The 27,799-nt window shown below is 40.2% G+C and overlaps 1 protein-coding gene across 2 annotated transcripts in view; it reads right to left on the reverse strand.

The window, feature by feature from the left end:
* Window positions 1–11,385: 11,385 nt before the first annotated feature.
* Window positions 11,386–27,799, reverse strand: part of LOC117432253 (cadherin-4-like) — a 239,481-nt gene continuing 223,067 nt past the window's right edge. For both annotated transcript variants that reach the window (XM_059003810.1, XM_034053898.3), the window contains 6 exons: window positions 21,712–21,854; window positions 17,787–18,011; window positions 16,956–17,189; window positions 16,616–16,755; window positions 16,205–16,369; window positions 11,386–15,948 (listed from right to left, as the gene is read on the reverse strand). In XM_059003810.1, the coding sequence (XP_058859793.1) occupies window positions 15,742–15,948; window positions 16,205–16,369; window positions 16,616–16,755; window positions 16,956–17,189; window positions 17,787–18,011; window positions 21,712–21,854 (1,114 nt within the window). In that variant the 3' untranslated portion in view covers window positions 11,386–15,741. The remainder of the gene's footprint in view (window positions 15,949–16,204; window positions 16,370–16,615; window positions 16,756–16,955; window positions 17,190–17,786; window positions 18,012–21,711; window positions 21,855–27,799) is intronic.

Here is a 27,799-nt window from a genome sequence, read left to right on the forward strand (position 1 = left end):
TGGCAACATACAATGAATTCTATAGTGACCTTGATTCATTGTACAAGCAATGTATTTGATGTATTTTCCAGAAAGGCCACGTTGACTTGAGCAGTCCTAATAAACAGGTTTCACAGGAATACTACAGTAAATTCTGCCATACATGTTCGCCACCAGGGGGCACAGTTGACACACAGAACAGAATGCAAAACAACCCTGTGCAGAGGAATTACAAAAAACATTGCTGCTCGTGCCCCTGACATTTGTTATAATAAAAATATACTAGAAAATCTGCCCTCATACAAATATTGACCGCACTTTACTGTGGTAAATAACAGTTTGCATTGCCGATACAAACCTGTGCTCTCCTGTGCTTAACATGTATTTCACTGTATTTGCAACGTTAGAATATCTGGATTTTTTGGTTTCCCCCTTTTACTTTGAGCGACTTTCCTAGAAATCCAGTGAAATATCTTGTGGCGTGAACTGTTATGGTATTTTCAGTGTTGTACAGGAGGTGTAAGTACTGTATTTAGATTTTTCCTGTGTGTAAATCTAGATGTAAGAAGCTCATTCACTTTTATGTTTTCCCATTTTGTGTAAATGCTGTGCCGTGTAACATCGCCTGATCTCAGCAATCAGCCTTCTAACAGCTTGACAGCCTATTGATGTGAGGAGCACAGACTGGTCGACTCGCTCGCAATCTGCAAACCCTGGATAGGAACACATTGAACAGATTTCTTAATCTGCCTGTGCTCACCCTGCTCCTGTTCATCCCCCTTCCTCAGATATAATGCCTACTGTAGCTCTTGTGCTGGGAAGAAACATCTGTGTTATTCTTAGATAAAGAATTTAGACTTGTTTGAGCACGGCACTGGTTTTATTCTGATTATTTTTGACTGGCACTTACTTACTGTAGTAACAAATGAATACATACATTGAAGTAAAAGCATGAATATGTCAAATGTATTTTCTTTGTAGCACTACCATGATTGTATCACTCCCCTTCATTACTTTGATTTTTTTTTATTTGTTTTCTAATATTTTTCAACACAATGTAACCCATATACTCAATTCTACAGTGCCTTCCAAAAACACTGTGCCGCACTGCAATCTACAGTGCCTTCCAAAAACACTGTGCTGCACTGCATTCTAAATGCCTTCCAAAAACACTGTGCTGCACTGCAATCTACAGCGCCTTCCAAAAACACTGTGTTGCACTGCAATCTACAGCGCCTTCCAAAAACACTGTGCTGCACTGCATTCTACAGTGTCTTCCAAAAACACTGTGCTGTACTGCATTCTACAGTGCCTTCCAAAAACATTGTGCTGCACTGCAATCTACAGTGCCTTCCAAAAACACTGTGCTGCACTGCATTCTACAGTGCCTTCCAAAAACATCTGGCCTGAGGTGACATTCAGATTGAGCTTTTCAAATTGGGTAGAAAAACAAAGACTTGTTGTCACCTGTAATGTCCTAATTGTATAAAACCAGCCTGCGTGTGCGACAGGTTTTCTTAAATGATACTGGGCAGGGTTAGTTTATAAAAGGTCAGCTGGTTAAGTATGTTACAATTTAGTCCAGCTAATTACATTTCCTCTAACTTGTAAATGACGTGAGGTTAGACCCATATTAAGGACTTGTGTACAAACAAACCACAGGGGACTGGATGCGGTTCTGTTTTTTTTTTTTTCTGGTTGCCTAGTTACTTCCCTCAGTCACAAGCTTAACACTGATGATGTTACCCCACTAAGAACAGCATAAGGTGTTATGTACTCTTATCATTGCCTTCTTTGTAACAACTTAGTACTGTTCAGGGATGGAAATAAGACATTGCATAGCAATTTGATCCATTCCTGTTTTAACTGTAGAGGCCTTGAAAAAGCAGCGACCTGTCTTAAGCAGTTATTTTGGGGATCCGTTAATCTGGCTTCACTGAATTTATCTAGTGAATGCTTGTTAATTCAAATTCAGTGGACAACACACATATATTGAAAATTACCTTCGAAAAAACTCGCCACAAACATGTCTTTCTTCCCCTGCAGTGTGCACTATGAATAGATTTAAATTGGTTTTCAAGCGAAAATAAGTGCAGATAGCCTATTAATCCTGGCACTGTTATAAGCAGTCAACAGGGTACCCCATTCCATATAATTACACAAAGCAGGACAGGTTTTAGTCAGAATATTCTTGACATTTACAAAGAAAACCAATTTGGTCACAGCAGTGTGGGGGTTTGGGGGGGGGTATTAGGTTTTTGTTTAAATATTTATTTTTCCTATAAATGATTAACCAGTCTGTAGGAGAAGCAGGTTTAAACAATGGGAAAGCTATTTAGAAAGCTATGCTTTTAACAAATTGAATTGGGTATTAATTAAATCATGGAATAAAACTAACTAAAATGAAATCTCTTTTTTCACTTCCCTTAGTAATGTGTCATCTCTGCAATGAATTGTGGCAGCTTTTCTTTTTTTGAAATCAACACATTCATACTATATATAGGCATATTATAGGTCTGAGTGTTTAGGTTTTGTAATTTTATTTTTTTGTTTCCTTTCTGTACGTCTTTCATGGGTGATATTGAAGGCAGAGTTGATTGAAACTGCATGTGCAAGCCATCATTCAGTTTCAACCATTTCCCCACTGGGACTGTGCTGGGGTTCCAAGGAGCTTGCTGTAAATACAGACTTGCTTCAAAATATACAGGGTTTGAAAACACAGGAGTGTTTCATTTAATGACTCTCAACCACCAAAGCTATTCAGCCAACCTTCAGATGGAGAGCTTGTGGCTTCAGTCCCTGGTCAGGATTCACTAAGACCAGTCTGAGAGAGAGAGAGAGAGAGAGAGAGAGAGAGAGAGAGAGAGAGAGAGAGAGAGAGAGAGAGAGAGAGAGAGAGAGAGAGAGAGAGAGAGAGAGAGAGAGAGAGAGAGAGAGAGAGAGAGAGAGAGAGAGAGAGAGAGAGAGAGAGAGAGAGAGAGAGAGAGAGAGAGAGAAATTTGGTGTTATTTAATTTAATGTGTAATGACAAAATGTCTATTTTCTACAATCAGATCTTTAAAGCTGTTTGCAACGCATGTATCTGTGTGACTAAAATAGGTGTCAAGTAAGCATCCATTCTATTCCTGTATTATAATAGTAAGTATCCATTCTATTCCTGTATTATAAGAATGCAGTAAGCCACAGAGAGTTGCACTAGAATAGCACAGAATTGAACTTGATTACGGGAGTAGTTAAACCCAGGATGGTTAGAATGAATCACCTACTCCAATAGCTTTCAGCAGGAAAACAGATAGAAGCACAGGAGATGCTGTCAAGCTGCTATGCTGCTGAGAAGTCTTCATGATAGATACAGGATAGATAGGTGAAAGCCATTACATTGAGCAAGGGGACATTCTGGAGTTTGTCAGCAGGGGGGAAATGAGTTTGATCCTTCTGCACCTCCAGGCTGTGCACGCGCGTCTCCACTGCACAGCACGGCGGATCTGTTGAGACAGATTATTATGTGAAGTTTTTAACAGCCCCTCTCCCCACCGCTCGCGTGGGCTTGATCCAGCTGTGCTGTGCGATGGTCTGCACCCCATCCAGTCCTCAGCCTCATCATCTTGCACAGTCAGATCAGGACGAGCGGTGGGCAGTGCAAGTGTTTTCAAAGCCAGGGATGCCAGGAATGTACCTACATTAAGCCTCAGACTTGATTAGAATGCCTTGACATGCAGAACAGCCAGGCTGTCCATGGGGAGGGGGTTGGGTCATCTTCCAACTCTCATCAGCTTCAAACATAATTCAGCCAGTGCAGCCTTCATAAAGCCAACTGGAGTAAATTGTCACAGACGGGTATGGTAAAGCATTGGTAAGTTTGTTTGAGCAAGACAAAAGTAAATAAATTACTGCAGAGCCATAAGAGTGTTAACAGAGCAACCGGCCGGAAAATTACTTGTCAAATAGTTTTCCAATGGTCATCACACACAGCAAAGATCGATAAAAATAATCTGGACTAAACAGAGGTGCCCAGGGCTTGGGGTCACAATGATATTCTTTATTTATGAATGACCTGCTCTTTGCACAAGGAGACAGTGACGTCCACCTGCTGTAGTCTTTATGGCATGGGGTGGCCAATCAGGGTCCTGGAGGGCCATTCCACTCCAGGTCTATATAGGCCTGATTGGCCACCCTGCAGGTCTATAGTGACCAGATACATTTAATATAGTGTTTGTTGCATTGCGAAATGACTTTTAACATGTTAAAGGCTGCTTAAGGCCAGGGGAAATACATATAATGATTATATGTATTATTTTTCTGAGATTGAACCATGCTTTTCTGTAGTTTACCATGCTTTCATGTATGTTTGTACTCTGCTTTACAGCACTTTGCTTCAGCCAAGACTCTCGTTATCAATAGTCCGATCTCACAGTCGGTTATACTGTTATTTGTTTAAAACGAAAGACTGCTGAATGTATAAACTTATATTTACTGAGTCTGTGTCTCTAGAGATGCAAAAACTTGAATTGCCTGGTAGTGTGTGTGTGACATCTCCTTTAAGGGAATAAATGAACACTGCCCCTTTAAAGCTCTGATGAGGCCCTCACCTGTTTCACCTTTAGAACTCTGGTTCTCCTCTTTCCAATCTTATTTGGAAGAATTCTAATGACTTGTTTCCATTACAGAGCAACCCAAGGTAAATATATATATATATATATATATATATATATATATATATATATATATATATATATATATATATATTTTTTTTTTCTATGTCTAGAACTTCATAATGATGCCTGTATCTTAGGTAGTCTGCACACTTGTAAAGTATGTGCTTTTGAAGTTTCCATTTGGGACAGACATGCTGGTATCAATCCAATGTTGCATACAGGCTTAGGTTTTTTTACAGTCACCATTTATAACATAAACTAAGCCTATGCTGTTGTATTGGTGTGTCCCACTATCCTGTTCAGTTTTCTCCATTGCATGTGGCTCATGTACCATCAACCATAAATCTAGGAAACCCCTCTCCAGAACTGGACCACTGTTGACCTTGAATGACACTATTGGTGATAGTAAAAATCATTTTAAAAATGTGCACTTCCAATTGGAGATTCATCAATACTGCAGGTAGCATGCAGAGCTCCCCTGCACTCAGCGCATCCAGTCACGTCTACACAGTGCCCTTTGTTAGCTCAAACGAGTCGCTGCATGCTGTATGCAAATTGTTATATACTTCTATTTTCCTTCTCTCAAATGCTTAAAAAAAAAAAAAAAAAAAAAAAAAACTAAATTAGAAATTTGGAACAAATGCCATGGTAGAAATGTGTAAAGTATTCATCTTTTGCACTTCAATGGCTTTATAAGTGCTGCTGAATCTGTGAAGTATTGATTTAGAGGTTAATAGCCTGTTGGCCTCTTAATATGCATCTGCAGTCAGTCTGCTACAGAGCGATCTGTGCGTCGAAGGAGAGGAAAGCGGGTTAAATGGAAAGGGAATTATTCTGCTAGGAACAATGTTTCATTGAAAGACTTTAATCTTTTACATTTTCGGAAATATGGTCCCTCGTGCATCAACAACAAAATAATAATACGGCAAATATTTCTTACACGCCACACAACACATGTCACGTATCACAAACGCACCTTCCTACACCAGAATTCATCAAACCACTTTGGGATGTTAATATTTGCTAAAATGAAAACGTGTGCCTTTCTCTATCATAGACTACCTGTTAGGTACAGGCATCTTATTTTTAAACTTTTAAAGGTGTAAAACCAACAGTGATCTTGTAAAAGCATAACACATAACTTACTGCATCTAATATATTCACTGCATCATCAATGCTAATGCTAAGTTAAGATATTTTTGATCCACTTGCATACCATATCACCCGATATTTAGATTGCATTTTTGCAATCTAATTTTTGCACTCTTGGGTCTATTCAGTTGCTGCTACTGTATATAACATTTCCCTATTCTACAGAGCATCCTGACGTAGTAATCCCTTGACTGATAACAAGGACTGCGTACTGTGTGTGACCCGTCAGAGACTCGTTGTACCCTTTTGTATTTTTCTGACATATTCAGATCCAAGTAGACGGACATGGATTTGGTTTTAATATCCTGCAGTATGGTTTTGAGCGTCCCCTAGGGTGCAACGCATGAATGCATCTTTACACTGCAGTGCAGCAAGCTCAATTATGAAGCATAGTGAAATAACCCTGTTAATACTGTTCAGTAGATGTTGGTTAAATCAACAGTACATTTTCAATGATGTTTTTATATCTCCTATGTATCATTTTTCCCAATACATCCCACCTCCCTCCATACCTCTGCCTCCTGTAGCACCACCATAATAAAAAGCATGTTAAAACAATAGGGTACCATGACCAAGACAAAGCATGCATTTAAACTTTCATACAAAGGGTTAGTTGGCTCATTTTTTCCTCTTTGGTCGTCATTGCTTATTGTGCTGTGCTGCTGAATTTTTTGTTATATACATGCAGTCTTCAAATATACAGTCCAACGCAAGCCCCCAACGAGCATGTAGTATGAATTAAATATACTGCTAAATGTATTTTGGGGCACAGATAAATTGGAGGATTGGCTTGAAAGTCTGTAATGATGTGCACTTAGACAATATAGTGAGCTTTAATTGATGAGAGATTAATTGATGAAAGATTGATGAGAGGCTATAAATCTGAAACACGTCCCAATGGAAAGTATTGCATGCTACTGAATTTTTTAAAGGTAGTAACAATGCTTTGAAAGTATTTGAGTGCTACAGGAGACTGCAGGCTGTCTTTCAGATGGACTTGTCTGACGGGACAGTAAACGTTAAAATCAACCATAATCCTGAATAGGATTACAGTGCTCCCTCGTTTTTTAATTGTTTATTTTTTTTGCTATCTGGAATTTTTCAACATGGCCTCGGAAGAAAACAAATTTAAACGGGGAATGTAATAGACAGAGAATTGAAGTAGGTGTAAAATTGTGCTCCTGCCAAGCTAGTCGCAGTATGAGTCGTGTGTAGTGTCCTGGTATGCACTGCACGCACACACGCCAGGACGAGGATGTAAAATAATTTCATCACTATCCAAGAAAGTTAACGTAGCTGGTAATAGTCACAGTTCACAAATATTGCTCATTGAAAAGTGTAGTACACTTGTGATGTTTAAAATGTAGTTTACTATCCTGCTCTACTGAAACTGTGGTGCTGGTACTGGTATATTACAGACTGACTCTAGTATGACATGAATGCTCTAATTTTAAGGTGGTTTGCTCTGCTTCAGTGCAGCAGGCTGAATAAATCTACTGTAACATTTGGGTTGCGAGTTAGTTTCTGATTTCATTCATTACCATTTTTCACACACCACCTGCAGTTGATAGCTATTCCCCTGTGGTTGGTGTCATTTACCGGAAAAAAAGAGGAGTATTAAGATATATAAATGTGCCATCCTGCTTTACTGAAACTGGGGAACAGGTAATTGACACCCAGCGAGATGTTTCTTCTGGAAAGGATGCTCTGTCTAGAGGGGGCTCAAACCTGTGGACTAGCATGCAAGACAGCGTAATGAAAGGTAGGCAGGGGGCTGTGGCAATGGTGGAGAAGGGAATGAAAGGTAGGCCAATGCATTAAACTCGATTACTATGCATTTAACAGCGATGTTTTTTGGCAGTCATGGCTACAGAGCAACAAGTAATAGAAGAACAGAAAATGCTAAGGAAGCTCGAAACTGGCTGTCAGCATTGCGTCATTTAGGATTGTTTATTAATTATATTTCAGTGTGGAGACAGATAGCGTATTACTTTTTTTTTTTTTTAGTACTTCACATTTGGAATGTTTTCAAGCCTTTCACTGACTTGCATTAGAATGTTTTTAATGAAGATTTAATATAAAATAGGACTGCATTATGGAGTCAGCACTTCATTCATAAGTAATGTAAAATTGAACCAAACTGCATCGCAAATGGCTTGGAGATGTAATTCTGGCTGACACAAGAACATTTTAGTGGAAGTCACTATGAATAGGAATTGAAATTATTATAATTTATTTTTTAGTTTGTTTGTATAGCAGACTTGCTGTGGGTGCACTGTTACTCTTCTTCACAAGTCTATTTTAAAGATTGTATTCATAGATTATTACATGCATACAATAAGAATCCCTAAAAGAGACTTGTGAAGAAAAGTAATGGTTTGCCTTGTTCCTCTTCTTCTCTCAGGCAGCAACACCCCTGCTTTGCACTCCCTGGCGGGGGGTGGGGGGGGGGCAGACCCCCCTGTCTGTTCTATCCTAGCTACACTTCATCTTCTTCCACTGCAGTGCAGGTCTTCTCTGCCTCCATCTGTAGAAACACAACCAACACTGTTACTTATCTCAGGAACTCCCCTCCAGGCACTGGATTCAAACTACTGCTTCAGCAAGAGAAGGACATGGGATTAATCCATCGCTCCACCAGGTCCCACAGGAAAACCTTGTTTCACACTGATTATACGTCAATGAACCAATTCTTTGAAAACAAAGGAAGAATCCACTGGATTTGAACCCAGTCCCCCAAGGCAAACAGCACAGCATACTAGTGAACACGCCCACTGTGCTATCTCACTTCTGAGGAAGAGCTTGCTTTTCATTGACTATAAGGTCAATTAACCAAGTCTTTGAAAATAAATGAACGAATCTGCACAGCATAGCATTTCACTGAATTATCACCTTGCACCACAAGTAATGCTGGCTCTCCTGTTGTGTGAAACATGCCATTACATTTTTGTGACATGGACCTGGGGTAAATTTTGATTCTCAACTTGGTTTCATTTGTGACTTGAACTGGATGCAAATCCAAAGAATGGAGGTCTATAAGGTAAATTAAACAATATTTTTGAAAATGAGGGATTAACACTTGTGCCTCATCTGGGACTTGAACCTACTACTCTGAAAATCAAAATCCAATGCTCCAACTGAGCCAGCCAGACAGCTGCTTAGTAGTCCTGTAAAATGCCAGCTAGTACTTAATTATCTGTACAATATCAACACACAAGACAAGGCAACCACACCTCTTGTGTTTGTTTATCAATTTCTTTCTCTTTTTTGTTCTGGTTGTCATGGCATTTCTTTTGGCATCATGGCAACCAGAGTGGGACAGGGTTCTGTGGGAGGGGCATCTTTTTTGGACAACAATTTTTTCCCTTACTGTTTGATTCTTACTGTCTTAAATGTGTGTTATCGTTACTTACTGTCTTAATGTGTTCACTAACTTCCCTAATTGAACAGGTCTACTGGCGCCAGAATGTAATGTTGCTGGCACTATATGAGGTACCCTGGGGCTAGAATCTAGCGCCATAGAGCAAAATTTGCACCCCTGTCAGCCGAGACAAAAAAGTGGATTATTTCTTTACTAAAGAACTGCTTTGTGTTTGTGTTTCTGTGGTTAGAGAGATACAGTACATGTTAGGTGTTGCTTTTGAGATTACAATTGCAGCGACAAACACCAGAATGACTTGCAATGTCACTTAAGTGCACAGAAAACATGAAATATTCCCAAAGAAAAAGCAAGGGAATGCAGGAAATACAGATTGAAAGAATGAGCGCAGCCTTGCTCTGTTATCACACACCTCTGCTCTTAATTTTAAGGTTGTTGGTTTAACATAAATACAGCGGACTGAATAAATCTATTGTAATATTAGGACTGTGTTGGTTTCCGATGGGATTATAATTTTCATACGTCACCTGTAGTGGTTAGATATGTTATGCTGTGGTTGGTGTCATTCACCTCGGATTAACACAGAGGTTATTGGCTTCAATATAATTTCCACAGACACTTTTCATTTCATTTGTATGCTCATATTGGAATTCCCCATGCTTTCTGTCCCTTTCCAGTTAGAACTCCACAGGCCATGCTGTGTCATCCTGCTTTACTCAAACTGGAGGACATGTAACTCTTACGGTGTGCAGGGCTTCTCTTACTGTACAGCTAGTAGAAGATAGATCTGCCATCTTGTGCAGCTGGGCAACAAAACTGCTGCTTGTGCCAACAGCATGCCAGAAAGGGGGAAGGAGAGAGAGAGTGATTGGGACATTTGTTGTGCTTTCAACCAAAAGGCTTCCGTCTTCCACGCTGTCGATCCGTTGCCTGTTTTAAGTTCTTAATTCAGCCCCCACAGTCGTTTTCCTGAAAGAATGGGTCTCGCTGAACTTCATTTAGTCTCTTTCTGGCAGTGGAGTGCTGAGAGTTACTAATCGCTTGTCTAAGTTTTGGATGGTCGGTAACTGCGTGCAATCTGGATTAGTGACAAGCCTTTCCCTGGGAAGAGAAATAGGACTGTGGAAAAAAAAAAAAAGATTTTCTTCAATTCCTCGTGCTACTGTAGATTTCGTGACTCTGCGACTACGTGACTTATTCTCGCCATTGATTTGTAATAATTCATCTAAGTGCGAAGTGGAATTAAAACACAAAAGTCGTTCGTAATTTCTATGAAAGCTTGTTCTCTGTATGCAGTGGGCCTCAAACAGTGGCCCCTCCAAATGCTACCGTACATTTACATTGGTGATTTAGTCTAGCAGCACTCTTTGTGACACAACGTTGTAGGGTGCTTCACAATTACATTTTAAAAAGATCCACAATGAGCTTTCCAGCCTTGAAAACACAGACATGTCTTCAGTCTAGTGCTGATTGTGCTGGCTTTATTGCTATAAACTGACATTCATAGGCAGGGGGAATTACACTCAAATAAAGGCAACACAAAAGGGGGCCTACAAGTTCTCTGCTCACCCACACCCCTCGCACCACGCTGGGAGATTACTCGTGCCTTGCTGAGCCACCACTGGGATAGCTGCCAGTGAGAAGTTCATAACAAGGGTTTACCTTTGCTCGTGCACTATCATCGTTCCCCTTGATAAAGATACACAGCTATGCTATTCAGGGGGGCTGAGTTGGCATGAAAGATAATATTTTGCAATGGAATTAAGGGCGGGGGGGTGGGGGGTGGTGGGGCAGGACAAGGAACAAGAACAGGTTACTTTCTGTGTTTTAATATAATCTTGCTAGCAGAGGTTTTTTTTTTATTCTTTTGTTTTTGCCGATGTAGTTTAAGCACTCTTGGCTGTTTCAAGGAGAAGGGACAGAGCGACACATTATTTAAATCTTCGCACATTTCTAGATGGATGCACTGCAAAGGTTTCTCTCTTTCACTCTGTTATTTAACTGCTTCAGGAACAACAGCTGCTTTTTTGCTGGTGGGGTGCAGTTTCAGTGGCAAGATGGTGAACCATTTTTCTTATGGAGATGTTTTCGTATACCCCTAAACTGTTAGAAACCATCAATAATGATGGGAATGTGATTGAAGCAGGATGACTGTCCACTACTGTACCATATGTTTACCTTGAGAGGAGCTCTACAAGAAATAAACCAGAAAACATCAAGCGTTTTTAAAAGGGGAACTTTATTTATAACACAGGGTCAGGTGCCAATGCACCAGTTTATTATGATTATTTATTTATTTATTTATTTTACTTTTTTGTACATTATAAATCAGCAAGGCCGTTTATGGGGTTGAAATCAAGATCTTAGTGGCACTATAAACACACACTTAAAACAAGAATTCTCTTCCCTTTTTAAATTATTTTTTTTCCTTTACATTTTACATATTTTTTGGTACAAAATGGTACAAACAACAATACAAAATAGTTGTGCTGTTGACAGTTTACAAAAAACGTATTTGAACTTGTTAACTGTGCAATGATTGTGTGTTCAATGCGAGTTGTGGAAAACAACCACAGTCATGCGGGCTGCTATGTATTTTTTTGTTTGTTTATTAATAATAATAAGAATAACAACAATAATAATAATAATAATAATTATTATTATTATTATTAATATTTATTATAATTATCATTTTGTCCATTTATAAAAAGACACATGCAAAAAAAAGCTCCAATCTTACATGTATATTTTTTCTTGTATTTTAAGCTTCAAGCAATTACTACATTATGTACACACTGTGGTGAGTAACGTCTGAAGGTTAATTCATTGTGTGTCTGACTCTAATTATACGCTCTTATTTTTCCAAATGAGTTTACTCTAGCTTTATCCCTTTTTTAAACGTTTCCTTTTTTTTCTCCACAGTCGAGTTTTATGCTTCGGGAATTTGAAATCAGCAACAATACATGTTGCTTCAGGAGGATCCATTTTTGTTAAAGTGGCAGCAACTCCACAGAGCAATCCTTCTCTCTGCCAAAGCGGACACACAGGGGGCTTTAATGATCTAGTACCATTGGTGAAATACTGTGCCGTGACCTTTGTACTTAACAGAATACAGTCCAGGTTTGTGTTCCAAGGTTACAAAAACCTTGTGCATTTTTCTCTGTTAATAGTACGTACAGTACAACACCAGGGGACCAAAAACAGAAGTTTAGCTGTTATTTAGATCAACCACTGTTAAGATTATTTTTAAAAAGCCTGTAAATTAAGTTAACCCCCTCCAGTGGTATTAAATCAGTGAGATATGAAACAAGGATCCTCTCCTTACAGACCTGTGTTAAAAACACTAAGGAACTCTGCCCAATTTAAAGCTGTAATATATAAGGATTCACCGTTGCTAGTTTGGGAAGCTATAAACAAGCAACTCGGTATGCTAATTGTGCTCCTATAGGATTACAGTAATTTACTTCTTACTAGGCTTTTAATTAGCCCCCCTCCCCCAGGCTTATGACATTGACCTGCAGTCTGATTGTGATTTTATTTGTGATTTTTGTGATCTTTTTGTGATTTTATGTGAAAATCCAACCTTGTGGAAAAAGGCAATTCTCTTTTTAAGGCTCATTGTTTCTGTGCTCCCTGTTAACATTCTCCGTGTCACCCCTTTGCTGCTGCGTCACAAGTGCCTTTTTAATCCAGCAGCACCTAGAGCACTTCCGATTGTTTGGGCTGTATTGACAACACAATTCTTATTCCTTGATTCATGAATAATAATATTACTGCACCCTGTAACCTCCTGTCGAGACGTTCAAGTGATTCTGTCTGTGTATTTGCACCCTACTCTGTATATTGTAATGGGACTTATATATGTATATATATTATTTTTGTATGTGTCCATGGATGAGTACTCCATGTGTTGCAGGGACCACCATATAGAACATTTCCTACATCACAATAGTACCAATGGTCTGTAACTTCATTTGGCTATTGGAGATTAAGCCAAAGCTTTACTAGAAGTTGAGTATGTTTTACATACGAATGACTGGTTTCCCCGACCCTGATAACACCAACATTGTACTGCCTAATGGTAGATTTGGGTCTGTGAAACCAGCCACACGACAATGATCTTGATCTGAATAAAGATGTGGTTTGTCCCTTAGTCAGTGCTTTCATTAAAAAGGTGCACTCCAGAATTATCACCACAAGCTAAACGGCACCCTGCAGATTCTGGGGAAGTGCAATAGCATTTTAATGAACCCTTGGAAGTTCAGTCTAGTTTTCACAAAGTAAAAATCATTTTAAATGCAGCTCTGTGTATCCACTTTTTTTTCTGAATTTAGACAACGTATGTGCCAAGTAACACGACCCTGAAATGCAGTGACATTACTGTCTATGTCTGTGTACGGAGCAGGGTGAAATGTGTAATTAAGGAGAATATATTGAGTATTCACATTAGAATTCTAACCATTTGTTTTTTGTGGGCTGGAGAGCTGTTGTACTATGAATCGTGCTCAAATTGAGCATGCACAAAAAAATAAAATAACACACACTGTAAGATCCAAACGGTACTATAATTACATGGAAAGTACAAACCACATTCTATTAAAAAATAAAAGAAACTTTGACAGACCTCTGACTCTTCTACTCTTGCTAGATGTACAGTAATCTAACACCCAGCAACGGTGTGCATATTCACAATGTATGAGGCTGAAGCTGAGGCATGAACTCAATTTCAGAATGCTCAAGCAGCCCCAGGTTTTTCCTCCAATCTAAAAGATAAAAAAACTAGCATTAATTAGTTGAATGTACAGAAGCTGAAGTGGACAATGGAATATGAATGGTTTGTACTGTAGACAATAACAATTTGCAACTGAAGGCGCCATGCCTTTTTTTTCCTGTAGCCGGTCACTAATGGGAGACTACCATGGGACTGGTTACTTGACATCCGACAAAAAGCAGTTAAGCAATGACTTGAACTTGAAGAGCTTTTAGCAGTAGGACCCCACACTTAAGAGCTCTTCCGGCACACAGAACAGTAAAGATAAGCAGTTCAGAAGTTATTCTGTAATACTTAGAAACAGTTCATTTCCTTTTTTTTTTTTTTTTTACAGTATATAATCCCCCCCCCCCCAACCACATAATTACAGCTTTTACTTTGAGACCTTTGGAAACTTCATGCATTCTTTTCACTTGCTTCAACACAAAGTCATACTCTAGATCACATTCTACATCCAGATTCTAACACGTTTTTTTTTTCCCTGGCTTCACTTTATCAGGACAAAAAAGTGGTCTAAATCAAAGAAGCATTAGTAATTTGGCCTCCAGTACCTTCAAAATAATACTTTCCAGTACCTTCAACATAATACATGCCTTTTTAAAGTTTAGTAAAGACTTTTAGAATCGAATGTGTGCAACCCAACAGGTTAAATATGATAGTTTATACAGCAAGGTAATAGAAGTTACCTAAATCTCAAACGCACAACAGTTCCACTAAACCAGTTGACCCTGTATAGCAGAAGGTATAACGCTTGTTTCAGGATTCAATAGACCCTCGCTGCACCACATTTATTTATACCCTTGTGTGTATTTATACACATTATGCTTTACAGTAGTTATGAATGTTTGTCAGCTTGCTGTACCATAGAACCTATACTTCAAATATTATAACCCCAACAACTCACACTGGGTAATTGTTTTAACCGACTATGTGCCACCAAAAGTATAACAGAAGCTTATGTTTACCTGATAATAGCATCATTTTGAATGCATTTTACAATAATGTGCTTCAGACCTGCTTAGAGCAGCAAGGACCAAATACCAAATGGTTTCAATATTCTACTGTTCTGAATATTCAGACTCACAGTAAATAAAAGCCCCACACTGCATCACAGACACAATTCGTAAATGTCTGACACCTCTGTGGGGGTGGGGGGGATGACAAGTGGGGGTGTTCAGTTTGTCCTGTTTTTGCTTCAGGCATGAAGATGGCTGTTTATAGTTGCACAAACCACTTGTTTTTTTATTCACTACCTAGTTTTTTTTTAAAAGGCAATCTGAAAATAAAATGTAAAACTTTTTTTTATTAATATTTTTTTATGTTACCAACCAAACTTTTTTTTTTTTTTTTTCAGGGTCGAAGAGGGAGAGAGTGCCGCCCGAGCCATTCGAATGACTTTCAATCCTGAGAAAGCGGGAATCCGATAAAACGCACCGAAAAAGGCACTTTAACAACAGTGCTTCTGTTCTAAGGAATTCAAGTTAAGAAAGAATGCCTTTCACTCTCTTTAATGATAAAGCGAAGGTTTCAAGCAAAATAAAGCACCTTCCTGCTGCCTGTGTTGAAACAGAACAATGCAGCTAAGACAATAAGCGTTCATCCATGCTATTAGACAACTTATATATTCTAAAAAGAGAAAAAAAAACAATGACACTAAAAAAAAAAAAGAAATAAAAAACACATTTGTTTTTGCTTGTTTTACTCTCAGCAGGGGACATTGATTAAAAAGCGGCCTCTTTGTACAGTCCTCACTCTTGGTTGGTTGGTTTCTGGAGCGTTGTCTTCGCCTCGCTGGCTGAGGTCACTTAGTCTTCATCCCCGCCCCCGTACATGTCTGCTAGCTTCCTGAAGCGCGGGCCCCAGTCGTTGAGATAGTCGTAGTCCTGGTCGCCGGTGCTGGATGAGTTGAGTGAGCTTACAGAGCCCGCTGTCGAGCCGCTTCCTTCGTAGTCGAACACCAGGAGCGAGTCATAGGGAGGTGCCGTCGGGTCGTTATCCGCAGCTCTGAGGCCCTGAAAGGAGAGGAAGAGCGAGTGTGCGTTAGATCTGGAGAGAGACAGCAAGATATTCCCCAAATTCACCCAAGTCTTGCCTCACGTAGATTTACTGTTTCAATTGATTTAAATTATAATGCAGCCTAGTGCAAGTCCTGTGAACACTGCACAGTTTTCTCTCCGAGCCCCACATAAGCATAACCATACACTAGGGGGCAATGATCAAACCGATTCAAGACAGTAAGGATGCAGTTTAAGGTTTGGGAGACTGTACTTCGTTGATGAAATCCCCAATGTCCCCAGGGTGGGGGACGACCGGTCGGGTGGGGTACTGGGTCTCTGCTCCCACGGGCCTCTCGTCCACCCTCCTGATCCCAGGGGGCTTGCTGATGATGTGATCCAGGGACTCGGGCTGCTGGAGCTGGCTCAGGTCATAATCCTGAAATCAGGGTCGAGAGGGAGAGGAACAGAAGTCAGGGAAAGGATGAGAGGGCAACCAGACACCTTTTCCTGATTATCAACCCTGAGGTCGAGGGTTTGTAATCAATTGATGGGGGGGGGGGATGTGTACTATAGGTGGTGAAGACCTGCAGTGGAGAATTATTTTATACACTAGCCAGGCTTGCCAGAAAATGACCAAGTGAGTTCACACAAGAAAGGGTAGATGCAATATATTTGAGCTGACCTGGTCCTCCTCGCCACCGCCTTCTTCATCATATTTCAGGATGTTGTCTCGCACGTCATCCTCGGGGTCGATCAGGAGCTGTTTAGTCTGTCTCTCCTTCTCCCGCCTCTTCATCCACACCACGAAGAGGAGCACCATGGCTGGAACGGGAGAAACTCTTTTTTTTGTTTTTTATTCCATTAATCATAAAACACGTACTTTCTTTTAAGACACTACACATCTACATCAGCCTAATCCACAGGGCAATGAACCTCTACAGTTCACCCTAGATGGCGCTTAAAAAAAAAAAAAAAAAATAGATTATAGATCAGCTGTACTTGCAGAGCTGGTGTGTACTCACTGAGCAGTATGATGATGCAGATGAGGATGGCAATGATGGCTCCAGTGCCAAGTCCAGCTGCTGCCACGGCCCCAATGGTGGTGCAGTCTCCATTCTCGTCGCAGGGGCACACCTTCACCTTAATGACTGAGGTGTTGGACAGCGGGGGGTTCCCCGAGTCTGTGATAATGATGGGCACGTCGTACACGCCCGACTCCAGAAACACGATGCGCAGGCTCAGCTGGGCGTAGTCGCCTGAGGATCACCGAGACAGGGTTACACTTCCTACATTAAAACACTTCTATGACACAACCCCTGCTAATTATATTAGTCAACTGAAAAAAGGTCTATTTCTTCTATACGTTGCCTGCAAATTATTTTTGATGTGGACTTGTGTTGACTGAGGCCTAAGCTGAGACAATCAAACTAATTTCACTTGTGAATCGAGCCTGATTCCAAGACCACCCCCACCCTTCCCATGTACTAGAGCTGCCTGATACCAACACCACCCCCACCCTTCCCATGTACTAGAGCTACACAAACCCATTCTTTGGAAAAGCTTACCACAGGTGGGGGCTGATTTACCACTGGGGTTGATTTACCATTCAAAATTAAACAAGTGAAGAAACAGCTGCTTGGATTTGTGATGATTGCTGTTGTCCTCAGAGTCTAAGAAAGCAACAGTCATCACAAATCCATTCACTTGTTTAATTTTGAATGGTAAATTAGCCCAGTCAACACCAATGACCCTCGCCCGATGGTCAGCACCTGATTTCAAAGGAGAGCTCAATCTGAATAATCGAATGATCGTTCTGTGCAGCACTACCATCTACTAACCCACTGCCCCCTCACCATTGAGTCGGGAGATGGTCCAGTTGCGGCGCACTCTGCTTGACAGCTCGAAGACAAAGGGCCCCACATTGGGGTCGATGTCTGCGTCAGCAGCTGTGATGTTGATGGCGTTGGTGTTGGGCTTCTCGCAAATCTGGGCCTCTCTGGGCAGCAGCTCAGGAGCATTGTCATTGACGTCAATGAGGTAGATCTGAAGCGTGCCTGTACCACTCGCTGCGGGAGAGCCTGGAAGAAACAGGGTCTGCTTTTTGTACCAGTGTGAAATTCTGGAACTGCTGCTGCTAATTCTCAAATTAAGCAATCTCACTAGATCAGCCCCAAATATGGTCAATTTTAATTTAAGAAATGTTACATTTACTACATTTTACTATAAGGTCCCTTCACCAATTGTATTGAACTGTATTTCTCAAAATCAAGTACAGTGCTTTGTAAGACGACCCTTTATAGCGCAGAACAAGTTATAATGTGTTATAGTCACGGCTCCCATTTGCCCCATCATGCCATTCCACCAGCACTTTCATTCTTGGTATATGGCAGAACACAATAACTCAGTCTCTCAACTATGACTCCTGTCTACAGCATTCTAAAGGGGGAGAACTCTATGTCTAAAAATGACACTGATAAAAGAGCACACAACAAAACAGCATTGTGTTGTTCAGATCATCCAGACCTTGAGGCATTGTGTAGAACATATCCAATTTTGATCTTAAAAACCTGAGAAGCAGAAACACAGCGCTGTGATACATAATCTGCTCCCTGTACCCAACGCTGGGAATAATAAAGAGATTTATACACATCTGACAGCCTGTTCTGATTACATTTGATTGAACAGAACAATAAGATGGGACCAATTTCTGCAGTGGAACAAAATATGCATGCACAGACTTCAAATGCCTCCAGCTATCAGTAAATCAGTGCAAAAGAAAGAACTCCAGCACTAACAGTAATGTGATATACAACTTCTAATACTTGCTTTAACTATTTCACAATGGTCTCGTAAGGATAGCTCAACAGAGATGACATTGGCCCCAAGGTACATTTTGTACCAAGCTATATAGAGGGAATCGCTCTCCTCCTTTCCTCTTTAAGAAAGCGTCTGATATGAGAATTAATCTCCCTGCTTCTGCTTCAGCCCTGGTAATGTTGAAGCACGATTGCCGTCAATGGTAACTCAGACAAACTGTACGTGTGAAATGGTTTGTTCTGATTGACCATCCACAATCAAATGTTGCTTCTAAATATATGAGCTGTCGTTAAGCAGTGCATTTTATTTAAATTAAACACACTTCTGGGTGTTACTCATTTCTGTTCTCCATTACTGTAGATGGCCCAGCTTTCTATTAATTTTGTACAGTCTGATCTCAGTCCTTGTGTGGACGGCCCCTTTTTAAAAACGCAGACAGGCTGACAGTTGGGGGCCCCACAAACACCAGAACTGTGACATAACCACGTAGTGTTATTCTAATGTAAATAACTACTGTACTCTACTGTATATAGTTTTCTATACATGGATGAATCACAATATAGAAACTTCACAAGATGTAGATAAATATCAGAGGTGCTTAATAAAAATAATATAATATAATAATATAAGATTTTACATTTGTGGAGAGATGATGATATAAAAATAAAATATCAAAAGCACAAGAAATGCAATTTTTTGGTTTTGTTCATGCCTTTGTGGCTGAGTTTAACATAAAATCCAGAACGGCTCAAAATACTATGCAGTGGGAGTCATATTTCCATCTCTGTCAAGTGTTAAGCCTGTCTTTAAAGTCAGCGAGCTCTAATGAAAACAGCAATTAAACAAATGGCTTCATAGTTTATGGATTTTGTCTCTCTGTTGACAACTTTTTAATTGTATTAATGTTGCCACTTAAGAAGGGTCTAGCTGTGAGCGAAGCTGTGACAGAATAGTCATGCAGTAGGCTCTGGAGCCTGTTTGAGTTTTTTATTTTTAATTTCTTTTCATGACAACCTCTGCATTCTGCCCCTACCTCTGCAATCTTTGGCCCTGGGAGATTTTATAGATTTATTCCTTGTTGCTGGGTAAATCCTCTAGGCTAGTAAGACTCACCTGTTCAAATTCACTTATCCTAATGCTGGTGATTGATTGCTTGGTCCCTCCTGTGGTGCATTCTAATTCACACATCTAATGTTCTACCCTGCTCTGGACAGCTCAGTGTATTGATCCAGACCCTGCTCCTTGTGTAAATGTGTGATGGTGTTGTTGATATTAACAAAGTGTACCCTTTCAACAACTCAGGCCAGTTCAGTTTTCTACAAGAGCCGAAGGAAAACGAAATGTATGAAATAAGAAACAGGATTCACTCAGTGGATACCCATTTAAAAAAAAAATACACAATTGTCCAGATACCAAACCACTTCCTTCAATAGTCTGGTTAATTCATCAGTACCAGACAAAAAAACGTTTAACAGCTTTTATGACACTGACTATAGATTTGTAAAAGCAGAAAGTGTTCCAAACTGAAAAAAAGCTTGTAGCAAGCTATCATTGTCTTATTCTTATTCTTGCTACATCAAATCAAGGTTAAAATAAGCTATATATAGATAATGAGAAAGTAGCTTTAAAGGCAGTGCCAAACTGATTATGACACCAACATCTGAGATTTGAAGGCATTCTCTGAGAGTGTTTACTTTTGGAATACCAATACCCCAAGCGGGCATTATCAGAATCCCTCCAGCTTTACTTCTGAAGACACTCCCACTACAGAAAGGCTGTCTGCACACTAGGAGCTACAGTAGACTTAAATGCACAAGAAAGCCCTAGAAGCAGTAGAAGTAATGCAAGGCGCTCCTAAATGTCGTCTTGTACAAACAAGACTAAAGGGAGTGCAGAAATTTCACATTTAATGTCCTTGACATTGGAACGTCTGGCCACTGGATGGCGCAGCGCATAAAGTTGAAATCTTATTGGAGGTACACTTTCAATTAGTTTAAACTGGCAGGGTTGTTTGGTAGAGTTAGCACAGTGCTCCTTAGTTGTTTCATGATACCGTTTTGTTAATTGGTGTTTAGACCTTTGTTAAATGGAATGGTAAATGTGTAATATGCTTTCATGTACTGTATAAGGGCTCTTTCCTATTTGAATGTGTTAGTCAGAGAGAGAAATATCAAGGCAGTATGTGATGCCCTTGCATTCAGTGTACTGTGCCTGGTCTATTTCCACAGCGTCAACCTCTTTCACCAATATTAAACGTATTCAAATGTATAAAACACCCAAGTACCTGCTCTGATTCACTCACTAGCATGGTGGTGTTCAATGCTGACATGAACTTTATTGGGGTATTAGAAGTTAACTTCTTAAATTTAACGGTAATCCAACTGCACAACCTTAAATCACTACTGACTTGCCAAATTACATCTAGAGGTCTGTGGCATTAGAAGTCAAGACACTAACACTCAGCGATGAGTAAAGCACAACCAGGGCCTTAGCAACAAGAGGCGCTGTCTCAAGGGCGTGTTTCAGTGGCTTTCTCGGAAAATGTGAACTTTTATCATCTTTGCATGAGAACAGCACTTTTAGAGAGACTGTAGGCAACATGAAAAAACACACTGCAAACGGTCTCAGGACGTTCCTGCATCATGCACCTCCACAGCCTGGTGACGTTTTTCAGTCATTTCCAGTCAAATCCAAACGCATTTTCCTTCTTGTCCTGGATTCCCCCCTGACACTAACTCTACCTCATTATAACAGGCAAGACTCTCCATCTCCATCACCACCACAGTCATGCACAATAACCTCCAGCGTGGTCCCTTCCCTTCACTTGGGTCTCCCTCTTATTATTTGTAAGATCTCCGGGGCGTCCCGTCGGACAGCTAACACAGAGTGACAGGCCTGTCACAGCCTCGTCTCATTCCAGCTACATCACAGAGCGCTGCTGGTGCAGAGGCAGGTGCTTACCATTGTCGGCTGCTAGGAAGGTGGCCTTGTAAACGTTATTTTTAACATAGACCGACTCCCGATCCAGGACTGCAGTGGTGGTGATCTGACCGTTGGTGGCATTAATGTTCAGCCAATTTGCTGGATCTGACAACTTGGAGTACCTGGGGACAAGATAAATTAATATAAGTGAACTCTCTCCCTCTGTGTGTTCCAAGCCGCTGACAGTTTTCCTTCATAGGATCTGACATTTAACTAAAGGCTAGCATGGCTTTCACCCAACTCCCCCACACCCCATGCACTTATGTATTATTTCATCTTTGAAGTGATTTACCTTGGATATTTCCTAGTTGAGTCTTATTTCAGTGACTCACTGCATACCCAGTTATTTGGTTAAAGCTGTGTTTACCTTTTATTTATTTTTTCCAGTTTCTCTGTATAACCTCAAATTGTTTATAAGCAAAATGTAAAATAATTTAGTAAATTAGAACTCGGTTTCAGTGAGTAATATCCTGATCCACTTGGAAAATAAATACATAATTAAAGCCTTTTTTTTCTCAGAATTACCACTAAAACCCTCATTCTAATACACCACTTCGTTTCTGCCCATTTCTCATAAAGCAAAACCTTTACTTCCTTCCACAAGGACTCTGAGGTTCAGGATCATCCAGGCCCTAGCTTTTACCACGTGACAGCACTGCTTTCAGATTGACTGTTGTCTTTCCCACAGTGCCGAGTCTTGATAAAGCTGCTGTCAATGGCCAGTGAAAAACGGACCTTCAAAACTGCATTGGCTTCTCCGAGTTTCTCAGCCTTGAGCATGTAGTCAATTTCACCTAATTGTCCACTTTTCTGTACAAATCATTGGAACCAATTACCTCTGCTGTTTAACACGAGGGGCCATTCTGATGACAAAGCATCGGAAAAAGGCTGCAGAAATGAATTGACTGAAGACGTATGTCTGGTAATTTGCTTGGTTGACGGTGCTAGAAACCCTTGGTACAGCAGAAGTGTAATCGTGTCTTACTCCTGACCTCTGTCTTTCAGTCTTTGGACTTGCAGGTTTGGTGACGTTTAGACAACCAAATGTATGACTTGAGGCAGGTTCAAACCCAGGCCTCCAGATAAGAAAGGCTATAGAATATGCCTGCTGTAGCTTCAACCATGCCTTCACACGAGGTAAACACATAAGGGTTAACTGATCTGTCTCTATTGTCAATTAAAATGGAATCTAGTTGTAGGGTTACTATTGATACCACTAACCAATGGTGTTTATGCATTGCATTTTAAAACTGGTTGGCCTGATCTTGCACTGCAGTTGGCTTGTCTTCTATAACAATTTGAATAAATGTATATTTATATATACACAAAAGACGCCAGTGTTGTCTGTTGTATTGGTAGTGCCCATGTCTTTGAAGTTTAATGTTGCTTATTGCCTAGATAAACTGGAGTCAGCACATTACCCCTAACTTATTTCAACAACCAAGGACTCTTTCTGCTCAGGTTGTGTTTCTGTAATGTTCTGCATGAAGGGAGCAAACAGTAGGGCAACATGAAATATTAATACCATGATTTCCCAAGTCATTACCAGTCACTTCCAGCAAACTTCATGGCAGCTGACTGCATACTGCGCCCTACCAGTGTGACTCCCCTCCAGCTTGTTAAGATCATTTCTATGAATAGTTTTTTTTTTTTCTCTGAGCAGGTCCTAGACAACTCTGCTAAGCAGAATCAGGTTGGTCTATTACATACTTTTCAACCATTTTAAATGTGTTTGATCTTTAAATGTATTTAAACCACATTTCCTTATGTAGGTAAATAACCTTTTTCATTTCCAGGAACCAAAACAATAATTCCCATTATACCACTAGCATTTGTGTATAGCATCAGATGTATCAATTCAATGCATTGTATGCTGAGAAGCTGCTGTTTAAACCCTGGTCTATTTACATTTTTCTAGTTACAAGTATGAAAATGGCCCTTTGTCAGCACACTTTTTCTTGGGCATTTGCCACAAACACTTTTAAAATAATCAACTCAGACTTCATATTAAGCCTGTTCTGGTTGAGAATTCCCTCAAGTAATTGTAAATCAATTTCAACTGATATTTAAAAAGGACATACAACTGATACACGAATGTAGTACAGCTTACTACAGCTTTAATTCAGTGCTGTGAACTATGCTTGTCTAAAATTCCCGAATGAACCATGCCTTTGGAGCTACCTTCCAATCACTGTGTCTCCTTGGGGTCATGTGATTAACATGTGGTCCTTCGATTATCAGAATTTGAGACAAATGCATTGAATAGCACTGCGCTGGTTTGCTTTATTGATGTACGAGCTTGACCCCGTTCAAGATCCTAGGCTGAATTACATAGCTCAACATGGTAACAAAACGACTAAACGCTAAACACACACAAAGCCGCAAGCGAGGAGCCCAGGACATAAAGACTGTGGAGTGTGATGTCACTGCCACATGCCTTTACTGCCTAAAGGGTTAGAAAGCTGTGGGATGAACATAAATTAGCACAACAAACACAGCATTTATACTGGCATTGCCATCCTTCTTTGAGGTGTCTGTAGCGAGTGCTCGACACAACGGAAGAAGATGAGTCTACTCTTGTGACCCCCTAAGCGTTCACCCCAATTAATTAGAACCAGACAATGAATATTTAGAAAGCTAATTGCCGGGTATCACTCTCAACACACTTAGCATGCGTTGTTTCAGGATTCCCCTGCTGCAAGGTAGGAGACTGCTATATTAATGGAAACAAATAAATAAATGCTTTGCAGGCATTTCTTTTTTCTCATTATTATTTGTTTCAGAGCCGAGTCTGCTTCATGCTTTTTATTTTATTCACCCTGAAGATATATTAAAGAAAAATTGCCAGACTGATAAATTATTTGCTCTGTACACTGAAATGCATTTAGATTTTTTTTTCTTTTCTTTTGTGAATGTAGAATAAAACTGCAAATTTTACCAAACTAGTTACAAACAAGCTGGAAGATTCATTTAAAGCCCCTAAAAGTATTCCAAAGTGTTTTTTTTATTTATCTTGGAACAAAAACCCTTTCCCCAAAAATGTGCTCACTGTTTTCTAATGTAAAAAAACTTGAAAAGATCTATGCCCCACAAGGGTAACGCTATACTCACAATACTAATTCTGTTATTGCACATGTAATAACATAGAAACACAACTCATCTCAGTGTAATTTAATGGTACTTTTACTAAAATGTTAAAACACTTGGCTATTCCACTGCCGACTGTGGATGGGAGCTCCCAGGGGGCGGCGCACAATTGGCCGAGCGCCGCCCGGGGCGGGAGGGGAAGGCTTAGGTCGGCCAGGGTGTCCTCGGCTCACCGCGCACCAGCGACCCCTGTAGACTGGCCAGACGCTTGCGGGCTTGCCTGTAAGCTGCCCAGAACTGCGTTGTCCTCCGACGCTGTAGCTCTGGGTTGGCTGCATGGCGGGCCTGCAGAGTGAAAAGAAGCGGTCGGCTGATGGAACACGCTTTGGAGGACAGCGTGTGTTCGTCTTCACCCCTCCCGAGTCAGCGCAGGGGTGGTAGCGATAAGCTGAGCCTAAAATACAATTGGCTATTTCAAATTGGGAGAAAAAAACGGGGTAAAATCAATTGGTGACGACTACATTTTTGAAAAAAAAGAATAAAAAAAAATAAAAAAGTGTTAAAACACAGCTAAAATTCCCCCCATTATATGTGATAATAACTTTGTCAATGGTAATTAAACCCAATGTTCCTTATCCACAATATCAAACTGGGAACATGTCACCTCATTAACAAAAGACAAGACCCCCTGCAAGATGACAGAGGGGCTACAGTGGCGTAAACACTACTTACTCACGAGACAGTGGAAAATATATCATACAACATTCCTACAATGCTTTAAAAGAGACAGTTCCTTTGAATTGCTATACATATAATAAATCATAATGTAAGTGGGTGAACTTAAATAGGGGGGCTTTCCTGGTGGTTTCTTGTAGAACATATCTGTACATAGTTATTAATTATAGCTAAAAAGAAGAGGAGTAGTACATTGAAATATATTTTTTAAATGCCCTTGGTTGCGACCCCAACACTGTAAACCCTTCCCCATACAGTAGACCCATGTACCTCACCCATGGTTTTTGTTTCAGGGGTGCTTTATCAGTGCATATCGGTCAGAAACCCTACTTATAGGCACAAGATGCTCCTGTAACTGCCCCCTGTTGTGCACTGCATGCCTATGTGTTTCACTGCCTCGGCTTCAGTTTTGTGATATTTTCATTACTGAGAGGAGGGCAAGGCAGTGCGTGACAGACCAGACTGACATGGTGTCCCATGAAGTAGGTACAAAGTGAATATATAAAATAGGAAAGACCCCCCCCAGGATGTCTTCTATACATTTTTATGCTGTTACTTGTTGTCAGGTTCCACAGACCCCCCCCCCCCCCCCCACCACTCCCAGTTCTTTGAACTTTCTTCCCTCACCTCGTATTGAAATCTGTTCCAGGCTAGAACAGACCAGTAAGATGGCTTACTTTAGAAACAAACAAGAAAAAGAATGAATGAATGCAATAATGATCCCAACCAATGGGAAGAACCTCAACAGGGCTTATTGACAACCAGAGAGGTCTTCACAACAGGATACTCAGCTTTTAGATCTTGACTCAACGAGGCTTCCCTGTGCAATACAGAGACAAAGACATGCAAGAACGAGCGGCTGGACCTCCCTGTTCTGACACTTTCCGGGTCTGTTTCGGATTGTGCTCTCCTTAAAAACATTGTTTGCTGTCCTGGGCAGACAGCTACAGATGGAGGCATGAGTTCAAATAAACAATAATCCTAAATTACAGCCAATGAAATGATTGATTTTTTGTTTTAAAAGGTTTCTTTTAAACAGGTTATAAAAGTAGCCACCCCCCACCCCCGGACTGGGGCTAGATTCACAATTTTTCCAAGTTCTGTACCTAGAGTCTCTAATCTAGGAATCTGCAAGCTGCTTCTTGAAGCTTTTAAATGCTCTAACATCTGTTTAGCCGCGATCTTCATTAAAAGTTTACCGGATAAACCAGCCCACAGACTGCCAACATCATGCTCAAATCAAATTGCAGAAACAGTGGGCGCTAATGTAATGGTATTCAAAAGGCTGTTGAGTTATCAGTCTGTTATCAATCTTTAGATGATGCTACTTCCACAAAAGCTTAAACGTGTGTCTTTGTCAAAACAGCAAACACATTCACAACACACAAATGTATGCACCTGTGATTAATCTGTAGGGAAGAATTCAACTGAATTAAACTACATTTAAAATGAAAACTAAACACGCAATTAAATGTATGCTGTGTTATTTACACCACAGCAGTTTACTTTGCGTGATTCCCCCAGCCAGTACCATTAATAAAAAGATTGATTTTGCATTAACAATCAGTGTGGGGAAAAACAAAACAAAAAATAAATACATCATATGTACAGATTCTTCTTAAGTGATGAAGGGGGGAAAAACCTAAATTATTGAAACTCAGTTACTGAAGCATACAGTTCTGGCCGGAGAGGAGCTGCAGGATATACAGAGAGATAGAAACAGGCCATACTCCACCAAAGATTGTTCTGCAGCCTTAAGGTGCTTAAAAAATGTGTGATGCAGTGGATTTCAAGAAACAAATCAAAAGTACAGCAAATGAAAGCTGCTGGAGTTATTTATGAGCATTCCCTGTGGTTGCTGGGAGTCAGTGCTCTTTAAAGGTATGAACCTACAGCTTAGCGTTGGATAATTGGAGGCTTCTTAATGTTGAGCTCCTGACAATACCAGCTTGCTAATGAGCAGCATAGGCACAAAGGTGTGTTTACATTTTAGGCTCCCATGTAACAACCACTCCTTAAAGTAAATGCTTAATGAAATACCCTGTGACCCATCTTTGAAAACACCAACAAAACAGCTAAACACAGATATTGCTTTCAAACAGTTGGTATCGCTGTTAAAAAAAAAAAAAAAAAAAAATGCAATGCAATGACCATGCAGTATGTCTCCCAACTGCTGTCAATATATATATATAATCAATTTACTGTTGTTGATATTAAATGGTGCCGATTAATTCATTTAGCTTCA

This window comes from Acipenser ruthenus, chromosome 29 (assembly GCF_902713425.1).
Source record: "Acipenser ruthenus chromosome 29, fAciRut3.2 maternal haplotype, whole genome shotgun sequence".
In the NCBI taxonomy this organism is placed as follows: domain Eukaryota; kingdom Metazoa; phylum Chordata; class Actinopteri; order Acipenseriformes; family Acipenseridae; genus Acipenser; species Acipenser ruthenus.